General features: G+C 41.3%; 2 protein-coding genes across 2 annotated transcripts; both read right to left on the bottom strand.

The window, feature by feature from the left end:
• Positions 1 to 606: 606 nt before the first annotated feature.
• Positions 607 to 3451, bottom strand: scnm1 (sodium channel modifier 1). Its single transcript, XM_012818116.3, has 8 exons — positions 3083 to 3451; positions 2836 to 2906; positions 2155 to 2243; positions 1981 to 2075; positions 1778 to 1878; positions 1498 to 1625; positions 1211 to 1337; positions 607 to 853 (listed from the first exon to the last, which is right to left on the bottom strand). The coding sequence occupies exons 1-8, from the start codon at positions 3131 to 3133 to the stop codon at positions 754 to 756; spliced, it is 762 nt and encodes a 253-aa protein (XP_012673570.1). The 5' UTR covers positions 3134 to 3451; the 3' UTR covers positions 607 to 753.
• Positions 3452 to 3560: 109 nt separating this feature from the next.
• LOC105891912 (protein FAM8A1) lies at positions 3561 to 8219 on the bottom strand. Its single transcript, XM_031575895.1, has 6 exons — positions 7943 to 8219; positions 7653 to 7861; positions 7322 to 7442; positions 7103 to 7241; positions 6400 to 6539; positions 3561 to 4970 (listed from the first exon to the last, which is right to left on the bottom strand). The coding sequence occupies exons 1-6, from the start codon at positions 8161 to 8163 to the stop codon at positions 4826 to 4828; spliced, it is 975 nt and encodes a 324-aa protein (XP_031431755.1). The 5' UTR covers positions 8164 to 8219; the 3' UTR covers positions 3561 to 4825.
• Positions 8220 to 11549: the final 3330 nt, after the last annotated feature.

Raw genomic sequence — 11549 nt, 5'->3', positions numbered from 1 at the left:
TCGGGCAACCCAGCTCCAGTGGGATTGGGTTTCAAACGCTCCAAATAGACCCTCTTATTTAGAAGTTTATGAGCAGAAGCGGTGGGGGGGACGGGGGTGGTGTGTTTGTGTGTGTGTGGGGGGGGTAGTCATGTGAACATAAGATTATTTACGTTCCCTTCTCGGAACAGCTGCTAACCTCTTTGGACTTTTGCAGCTTGGAAGTGGATGTGGAACCCACCTTAGTATACTTAGCACACTATTCCTGAGTTTTTTTTTTTGTTTTTTTTTTAAGGACCAAAGGCACAAAGAAACACACACTCCTCTCTGCAATGACTGCTTGCTAGGTGTCCTCATATGGACAGAAACTCTTGTCAAGTCATGCAATTCTGACCTCTTATTTCTTCTACTTCAAACAAATAATACGGTTTTAAAATGGAAAAGAATAGCATTCAAAAATATGTCCAAACCTACGCTTGAATACTAACTACACGGTTACCAAAATGGAACTACATTAATAAAGCATACTTCACATCAGATGTACTAAAATGAACTACAATTTTGAGATAAAAAATAGGCCTATATCCTCCCTTTTAGTGTCCAATTAGGAATACACACAAACACACAGATATTATCAAACTATATTCTGTAAAACTGTATTAACAAATATTTACAAAGCTCTGAGGGAGGAGGGGGAGGAAGGAGGGAGGAATGGGAGGAGGGGGGAATGGGAATGGGAGGAGGGAGGAGGGAGGAGGGGGGAATGGACAACATTCACGTATGGGGGTTGGACGGCGCTTCATCTTCATCCGAATCAAACTCCACATTTTCATCCTTAATCCACTGGCCACTCCGGTCCTGCACCCAGCCGTCGCTGCAAGAATCAAAAAGCACACGTATTCAGGGTGAGGAAGAGACAGGACACGATTGATGTGATAAAACTGACCCTCAGATAAGGCCTACTACAAACACAACTCAAATGTGTTTTTAGACACCGTGTGTATAATATCATGTTTGCTATATTATGATACAATACTGCGATTCAATGACAGCACCATGACAAAACTCCCCGCTACCAGAAGAAAACTTAAAGCAGGATAAAAACTACTTTAAAATGAGAGTAATCCTCTAGTCTGAATAGTCAGTAAACCATAAAAAAGACCAGACACTGATTAAGACCAGGATCCCTCTGCTGACAGTATGTGCTCTTAGAGCTCAGGGAGAACCAAACCTTTTAAGTTTGAGGTAGTGTTCAAGCTCTTTCCGGCGCTGTTCTGTCATTGGTTCTCCATCAGGGGGGGCATCTTGCTGTGGCCCTCCCTTCTCTGCTTCTTTCCTGCTCTCCCCATGCTGATGAGCTAGACAGACCAAGAGAAGGATGATGAGGAAGAGGAGCCCAGTTTATAACGTAGGCGGAAATGCCCCAGGAAAGGAATATGTAATTTGAGATGATAATGATGACGATAATAATAATAATGATGATGATGATGATGATGATGATGAAGGTAGAGAGGTCACCTTCAGAAGCTGTGGATGACTTGGCATTTGAGCCGGCAGCTTCCATTTCATGTGATGAATGCCTGCTGGTATCCTGGATAGGCTGGCACTCGGAGGAAACACTGCTGGATTCCTCATCTGTCTTGGTGCTAACAGCACACAAAAAGTGTGACGGACACAAAGTGACACACACATGCATGCACATTACTAATTAAGAAACAATCAGGCATATTTATAATTAGTTTATGTCTCATTTCTTCATGCAATCACCGCTAACATCTGTGGGATAACTGATGAATACCTGCTTCTTTTGTGACAACTGCTGTATGGTGTTGCATTCAGTAGTGCATGATGGGTAATTTTTCTAGTTTGGATCAAAAGAGGGGCAGAACTGGCAGCCTCCTATCAACCACAAAAGCGAGACAAGTTAGGCACCAGAAATTCATTACATGGCATCATTATTTATATTATATGTATACTATTATTAGTTCGTATTCTCCTCACCTGTTGTCCCTCCTCTTCCGAAACATAAATCTGGTGATGACGCTTTTCTATTTCAGTTTGCAACCGTGTTTTCTTCCGATAAAACCACTTCAATCCTGGAGCCAACAAGTTCAGAAATTTTAATCATCACACATTTGATTTTTATAACTCAATCAAATTTACCCAACAACCCACCTTCCAGGTGCTTTTTGCCATTCCGGTGAACTGTCAGCATGTCAACAGTATCAAAAATTGGACGGTAGGAACACACTAAACAAGTGTACCTGTTGACGGAAAACAGAGGTGAGACACTGATTTGGTTCCGCCGGCCTAGATGACACAAAGGCAACCGCTATACTGCTACAGTTGAAGTAGGTGCTATAAATTATCATTCTACTGTTTGGCTGTTGTGTGTAGTCATGCAAGTAAAGCAACCTTTCATTTGAACCAGGCTAATAAGGTGCCTTCCAACAATAGCAACAAATAAAGTAATGACCAACACAAGCAATGACAATATACAACATGCCCCCTTCCCGTTGGTTTTAGCATTGATGTTGCATACCGCTCCATAAATGTGTTGTCACGCCGTACAGGTGTTGAGGAGAGCCCCACTCTTGTCCTCGCCTTAGGCACCCACATAGCTAAACCCACCCCAGAATACAACAATAGATTACACTAGCAACTGATGTAGGCCATGTACAGGGAGAGCACGCAGCAGTTCTCATCTGTGAAACTGACACCATTCAATAACTCACTTCAGTGAACGAAATGTGACACACAGGACACCTTGTCAGTGAAATAGAAAACCAGGTTTTCATTGACTTTTTGATTGACTGTGGCATAAAGAGCCATGCAACATAGGTTAACTTAAGTCACCTTCCATTCTTCATCAAGGTAGCTTCATCTTCTGGAATGTAATTAGCGAGGAGGTCAGCGACACGCCGTTTCTAAAGGGGGGAAGTGACGGGGATGACACTGAAAATTAACAGAAAGCTTGCTAGCAACTAGCAACATTTACCTTTGGCCGGCTAACAGTAGGTTAGCAATTATGTCGACTAGTTAATTGATAAACTTCTTGAAAATGGTACAAAATTCCTGACATGAAGAAATGTATTCCTGTTACCTTCAATACGTTCAATTGACTTTGGTCGTCCCCTTGTCTTTTGAATGACATTTTATAAGAGCAAAGCAGTAAAAGCCAAAGCACCAACTCTACTGTTGTGTATTTTCCTTCTGCATCAGCCTTATATGAAGCACTAGCTAAACATCCTACGCATTACTGCCACCCACTGGAGTGGAGTTTAAATGAATTGTAGGCCTTCTTGTGTGGTCAGACCTCAAAGATGAGCCTGAAGAGAAATTCGGTCTGCATGAAAGAAGGCACACGCTGCCCTGTGACTTGCTCCGCTTCCTAGAAAGACTTGAATACTTTTCATTATCTGCTTATGGAAGCTCTCTTTCTGTGGCTATCTGGTCTACAACTACACTCTAGCAAGCATTCTGAACAATGATTAAATCAATGTGTAGAAAGTCTCTACATGACTTTTCAACAAAGCTCAGCAGAGCTTTACACTTCTTGAAGAATATACACTACAACATCAAACACTAATTTCTCCTTTATTAAATACTGTGTAAAAAACACATACCTCCACACTGAGATATTAAAGGGCACAAATCAAATAAAAGTGTTCAATAAAAATTAAGACTTCTGTATGCTATGGCTGTATCACAACAAGAGTATCACCAGCAACCACAGGAGGAAGACCTGCAGAAATTCATCCCGTGTGTAAAAGCCATTTTGCTGATTCTAAAATAAAAATACATTGTTACTGTTGGTGTGAGATAACATCACAAAATTAATACTTTTGGTGTAAAAGAAAGTTATGCTCTTGCATTCGATAGCGATATTGCCAGCTTTAAAACCTAAAATCTCTGAGATAATCTGCATTGCTCATTTTGTTAAAGCAATAATAATCAAATGAGAGAAATACATTAAAACACCTATTCAATTTTTTTTAAATAATACACTCCATGCTATTCTTCAAACAGAGAAAAGAAAATATAGGAAGAGGCTCGGTCATTTACCTCCCACCCAGAATTTACCAATGAAATTTCTCGGTGTTGTTCACACAGCAAAAAACAGCAAATCAAATCACTGGACACTGGTGCATGTTGTCTGTCTGTCTGTCTTCACAGAGTGCAGTCCAATCGAAGAGAGGGAATATACAGAAGCAGTGTCCATATTCCAAGTGTTTCATAGCTCAGTGAAAGCGTGGAAATCTATTGCCAATGGCTCAACTGAATGATGGAATGTCTTTATGAGTAAAACAACACTTATTATTCTGATAAATAATGCAGTTCTCTTTAAGGTTAAAAAAAGAGAAACACGTTTATAACAACATCGATGAAACACTAGACAGGCCAATCTTATGACTAAAAATCATTGCCAAAATCAAAGTTAAATTAAATCTGGAAAAAAGGTGTGCATGTCATTAATTACTTATTAATAAATTAACCAACCAAAACTAATGTGTACACGAAACACTCTTTCATGTACTGACGACATCAGAAAAAAATACACCGCTTCTGTGTTTTATCATACCACATACATTTGGCACAGACTAGAACCAGTGGCATGACGGGGGCGGGGGGAGATGAGGAAAATACTTTATTAAAAATGCTGCTAATTTGGGATCACAGATTTGCCATGTGTTGTCCAGGAGCTCGCATCCATCTCTGGGTCAAAGGGGTTTCAACCTATGCTTCTTCTCTCGTTATATTGGACGGCACTGCAAGAAATCTCAGAGCACCGGAAGGATCGACGGTCACAGCGGCACATTGCCCACAACAGACCTCGCCTGGAATGTCATCTGGCCCCCCGCCGCTTGACCACGATGGTGCCAGCCACTATGTCATACACTGTCCTGTTGTGCTGGAAGAAGAGGAGCGTGATGAAGGCAGGGAACAGGAAAGCGATGGAGAAGTTTTTGCTCAGGGCTCGTATGGCAGACCTGAAGAGAGGAAGACGAGAGAGGAAGAGAGACGCAGATGTTGAGAATAGGGGTGGTTGCATTACAGTTAGGCAGTGAATGCCAAACACAATCGCTGGCCACACAAGGATACTTTACTAGGAGCTGCTCCTTACACTTGACCGAAATACTGATATCTTCCTGCTATTGTTACAGAATTCCGTAACAATAGTTTGAATATTATCAGTCCAGAATTGTTCTGACCCAATGGTGTATCTACTGTTGCCATGGACGCATTTTCCATAGCTTTATTTACATATCCTTTATTCCCGTTCCATAGCATATGGGAACATGGTGTCTGTCAGTGGAGAGGGTGAAAAGAATGTGGTGCGCTGTGGTGAATCCTAATGCGCCACTTAGACAACGCAGGGGCAATAGGGCAATAGGGCAATAGTCCAGTCGCTAGCGCTCCCTCCAGGGTGTGCCTCACAGGGCGTGCCTCACAGGGCGTGCCTCAAAGGGCCCAATAGCGCCCTGTTGGTGTGCCTCCATGACGCACGCAGCTCAGTCAGTGTAGGCTTTTTTTTATTATTTTTTGTATTAAACATTAGTCAACATAAACACCATTCTTGTAGCTTAGTCAGTGTGGGATGTATGTTTAGTTTGCCTCCATGGCACAGCTCAGTCACCGAAGCTGTATGACCAGTAAGTAACTTTGTGATATCAGAAATGTATTAATTTAAAGTTTCTAATCATAATCAATTTATCAAAGTTGGGCATGAGAGGAATCAAACCTGAGTCAACTGCTTGGCAGCGATACTAACCACTGGATAACCAATACACTTAAACACCTGGGCTCACAGGCTATTAAGGTACTTTTGACACAGATCCGTAGCAACAGCGCCAATCTTTTCGCCACAGAATTCCATACCAATAGTCACTTTGATCTTTTAAACCAAATCATGTGGAACTATGCAGGTTAGTGCTGTTTTCTTTTCCCATTTCAGAGTAGGTAAGTGAAACTGCAGGGGTCTAACATCCCCAAGAGGGTCATCATTCCCCAAATAATATAGTTAGCAGTTGGTGTCAATGTTTCATACTGGTTCAAGAGGGTTTTTTGTTTAGCACCTTCTTCCCTTCAGCTGACAAGTTAGCTGACATAAATTCTATTGCAAAAGGACGCAAGGCAACTTACTGGGCATCAAGCCAGTGGATACCTATATTATGAAGTAAAGGAGTTGAATGGTTATACCTCACTTGTCTTACTGTGCCGAGGAAACTGGACTAAGCATAATTTGTTACTATTACATAACAAACTGTCCTCCAGTGGACACAATTACTATGGCAACTGACATTCTAACACAGAAACATGAAGGTGTCTATCTGATATGGCAAATTTTTGGCAAAGACAAACGAAGATGGATCACTGAGTGTTTTGGAAGATGACGTGTAAAATCAACACCATACTCACGCAGAGAGAGAAACATTAGATGCAGGGACGACCCGTACTCGGTTGGCCTGCACTAGGACAGAGCTATCACAGGTGACCACGCGCAGACCAATCAGGAACTTCCCTGGGGTGGCTCCCCCCGCTCCCCAGATACATATAATCTAGGATTGAAAGGGGGGGGGGGGGGATCAAAAACAAATCAACTGATGTCACAGAAGTCGGCTCAAACAATCCTTAAACGAGCTGTAATCTCTTCCTAAACTGTAGGGACACAGTGGCCTGGTTATGGATTTTCTCCCATGCCAATTCAGAGAGCAATCAACATTCTACTTTCTACCTTTAAAGCGATATCTGATCATGTTACTCATGAGATATGATATCTGGTCTCTGTACCAAAGGAATTGATCTAAGCAGCTAAAAATAATATTATCTTTCTCTTGACATATATCATTAAATAATAGCCTGCCTTTGACGTCACTCTACAACTGGAATTACTTCAACCAGGTCCATCTATTGCCTAAATACGCTGGCTGTGTTTAAGTCATTGTCAGATGGACAGGCAGGACCAAACAATGGGATTGTTGAGCGAGGAGAGACTGAATAGGCTACATCTTGTAAATTAAATTACTCTGTTTAACTTTGAAGCATCAGACAACAGCCTTTCAACAGTCTACATACTATCAACAAGTTCAGCAGCAATACATTATCAGCTATGTGTATTAACCTCATAAAAGCAGACTAATACGCGGTAGACGAGTGCCACAAGCATCATCTTCTGAAGTTCCTCCATGGATGTGTCTTCATCGATTTCCTCCACAATAAAATGCATGGCAAATTTGGATATGTCCCTGAAATAAGAGGACCTTATCAGATTTAATCAATACATGGTAATACATGAAGGCATTCAACGCAGAAAGCATACAGTTCTTATTAACGAACTCACTTCATTCCACTCAAATGCATGATGCTGATGATAATTGATGCCTTTATGAAGAATAGTATGATGAAATCCACCATCTCTGCCATAAATCTCTGGAGGGGGGAAGGTATGACGTATTCCCGACCTAAACAAACACAATTTTAAAGTTGGATCAAAATAAAAGCAGTTTAAAGGTTACATTAAATATAACGTGCTTGTTACAGTTACCAGTAACAGTTGGTTATTGGCTTAAGGGAAGCTCGGCTTAAAAGGGAGGCGACGTTACAGTTAGACCGTCTTCGGTCATCTAAGACATGTTGACTGGACAAGACTATGTAAACTATAATTCGCTTACCGGGTTGTTGTGCATTGCCATTTTGCTGCTGCTGTTGCTGCTGCTGCTGTTGTTGTTGTACTGGCCCTGGAACCGTTGACTGGGCAACGTTACTGTCACCAGCTTGGCTGGCGTTACCTGCTGCAGGTGGTGCAGGAAAAAAATGGGGTGGTACAGGAAAAGCGAGTGGATTGTACCAGTTGCGAAGGTCTGAGGCAGATATGTCGGTTCTGGAGGAGAAAGAGGCATGGGCTTCACTTATCGAAGGGGGTAAAGAAAAGCAAGGAGGACAAGAGAGAGTAAATACTGACATCCAGCTATGCCAATTCACGTATCCGCTGTAGTATTGCCACATCCATTCTTGCAGTTTTTCGCAATATTCTGTGGTAGTCATGCTGTTATTAACGTCCTTGTTGCTGTTTAAAGTGTTATCCTCCTTGGCCTTTCTATTATTGCCAGCATTTCTAGTCCGAATACTGTTGTTTATAGGTATTTTTTCATTGACACTCGGTTCATTTCCTGAGTCCGCCATGACTGATTGGCTAGAGCAGCGTGTAGCCAGCCACAATAACGAAAATGTCAATATGGTCGCAATAAATTACTCTTTCAAAATAAAAGTCGACTCTTATTTATTAGTTTAAAATTATATGTAAAAATAAATGAATGTATGTGGTTCCAAAGTACAATGTACGTACAATGAACATAAAGGTGGGAAAAACTAAATGAAAAAAGAAGCTAGCAATAGCGTTTTTTTAAAACAAAAAGCCTACTAGTGTTGTTCAGCAGAAAGTCACTTGTTTCTCCAAAAAATAATGACGTCCAAAAATGTTTTTTACAAGAGAAAAGGTGTTTAAACATCTACATGATTCATTCCACCTGCCTGAGACTGAGAGTTGGAAGGTAGGCGATAAAATGCATAGAATTGGCCTACAATAACTGCTTACTGCTGAACTTCAAATTGTGTGGCTGAGAAAACAACACATTGTGCATCCTTGATACGGGGGTGAAATGAAATCCTTATGACAAGTACTTTAAGGAAATATGTAAATGTTGATACCTGAATCGCCTTTGAAGGCAACAAAATGATCTGGGGGGTATTCCTAGTACGTGGTTTAGTGACGAACCCGGATAAGTTAACTCCGAGTAAGTGGTAAACCTCCTAATAGAAGAGCCCTATGGCTTCATTCTCCTAGCAAAACAAAGCCATAGGGATCCTTTTTTAGGAGGTTTACTACTTACTATGAGTTAACTTATCCGGGTTACTCACCAAACCACATACTTGGAATACCCCCCTGGTTTTTTGTTGTTGTTGTTGTTTTTGCCTATCTTTCAGCATTACTTTTTTTGTCTTTTTACATGTGAATGACAGTACATTAATGTAGATACTAGATAGATAAACAGATACTGCCACTGTCCCGTCTTTCTAACTGATATGAAGTGCAAAAGTTACAATTTACTCGTTGTTCATCAGCTATGATGGGTGTATATAAATATTGTTTGTGCCCTATGTGTATGTTTGTGTATGTATACATATATATTTTAAATAGGGAACACAATAATGGAACTCTGTAACTTTTTGCGGTCAGTTGGGTAAAGATGTGAACAGGTCCTTTTAAAAATATTGTGTATTGATATTGAGATCTGAATCACCTTTGTGGGTACCAGGGTATGAAAACCCCAGTCGGGGTCACATTTTTGTTTATTAGTTTGTTCACCAGCCGCCACAGTTGTAAATAAATATTGCACACATGTATTTCTGTATGTGTGTTAACAATATGTATTGCATAATCTATTTATATTTTAAATAGGTCATTTTCAAACAAAACTTTGAGACGGACTTTTATTTTGACTCTTTTTGCCGCCATATCGCCGCCTATTGTTGCTTACTTACTGTCGCTAGCTCCACAGAACTATTGGTTAGCCGTCTCCTCTTCTTCGGACCATGAAAGACGTGCAATTATTTATTTTACATGCCGTTCGTCGCCACCGCCTTGTCTGGCTTGAAAGTAATTCCTAAAGGCAGTATGCAGTCAAGTTCACTTTGTTCAGAGCAGATGAGCTCTTGTCAGTTACCCCCAGTGCATATAGGCTAGAGGTTGTCATAATGAAGGTGATTGAATGGCATTTGAGTTGCAACTTAGTTCAGTATTCGTTTGCACCAAACTTGTGTCTCTGAGCTGACACTGTGAGAAGAAGAGAATGTGAACTTTGTGTGACTTGTGAGGCAATGGCGACTATACAAATATTTGAGTCTATCTGAAACCTGGAATTAAATATAAGGATCACACTTAGTTGCTAAGGCTTGTTTTTTCAAAAAGATACTTTTGATAGTATGCATTCAGCTCTTAAGCCTTTCACTAGATGGCAGTCAAGCATCACAACTTTAGAGCGAGGCCTAATGTCTGTGATGCTGAGGTGCACCATATGTTCCCTTCCATCCTCCAGATACAGTTGTGACGTTGGTCCTGCATCTGAATCTATCGATCTATCTATCTATCTATCTATCTATCTATCTATCTATCTATCTATCTATCTATCTATATCGTCCGTCTGTCTGTCTGTCTGTCTGTCTGTATTTCTGCCTGTCTGGGCATGTCTGTCTGTCTGTCTGTCTGCCTGCCTGTCTTTCTATCTGTCCATCCATCCATCGCATCCCTGCAGCTGCTCTCAGGCTTTTGTGTGAGTGTAGATGCAGTCAACGATAAAGGAAAGCCACTTATCTGAGGGGCTCACATGTCCGACACTCCACTGTGCTTCTGCAGCCCCTCATCACGGCTCATTGTGTGGAAGCCCGCTTGGCTGGAGTCGAGGGCTGGCCAGCGAATGACACAGGGCCCTCTCCTCCTGCGGATCACTGGACTCCGCAGCCTGAGGGCTTGTGTTCACCTGACCAATGCTATGCTACAGCGGTTCTCACAAGATGAAACTGCCTGTTCCCTTTTTCTAATTTGCAACATTCATAGCACACAGAGGACACAAGCATTCAAGAGCTTCGCAGCTTGTCTACTCACAAAAAAACAATTAGGACTTTTATGTGGAAGCTTACGTTTAATCACCCTGAGGGGGGAAAAGCCTTGTGAACGTCAAACAATCTCGAGCCATAAACATTCCCAGTGTGAGCAATTAGGCTTCATTACAAGATCATTTCCTGAGAAACACTCCAGCTCCCCAGACTGCATACAAATACAGAATGCTGTAATGCTAGCTATGCTGATGTGCAATAATGATGTGTTTTGAAATTGAGAGAGAGAGAGAGAGAGAGAGAGAGAGAGAGACCATTTACACTGACTTTCATAACTGCTGCTGATGAACTATCAATGTACTCAAGTTACTATTTCACTACAATATCTGTGATGCATCTATTAGTAAAGCAATCGTATTCATCATCAATCAATTACATGTTCACCGATTATCGGTTGTGCTGAAAGTCTTTTCATAAAGTGTTTGTGAACATATTTTGCCATATGAAAGAGCATACATCTCTCTCACTTTCTCTCTTTCTGCTTGCGCTCTCTCCCTCTCTCTCTCTCTCTCTCTCTCTCTCTCTCACACAGACACATACACACACACATACACACACACACACACACACACACACACACACACACACACACACACACACACACACACACACACACACACACACACACACACACACTCACTAGTGGGTTCCCATCCTTTATAAATTATATGAGGAAATTAGAACGAATATTTTTCCTATTCGTGTATGTTGGTTCCCTGCCCCTCCTTATAATACATTTGCATAGTTGGATACAGGAGACATTGCATACATTCTGTATACTGCATGCTATGGTATGCCTGCCGTGGGGATATGGAGTGATAATTCACTACAAATAAGGCACACATGCGACACTCAGCCATTCAGGACAACATTCATTTCCACACACAGAGTCTGAG

This window comes from Clupea harengus, chromosome 11 (assembly GCF_900700415.2).
Source record: "Clupea harengus chromosome 11, Ch_v2.0.2, whole genome shotgun sequence".
Lineage (NCBI taxonomy): Eukaryota > Metazoa > Chordata > Actinopteri > Clupeiformes > Clupeidae > Clupea > Clupea harengus.
The sequence above is the reverse complement of the archived record's forward strand: the minus strand, read 5'-3'. Positions and strand labels throughout refer to the sequence as shown.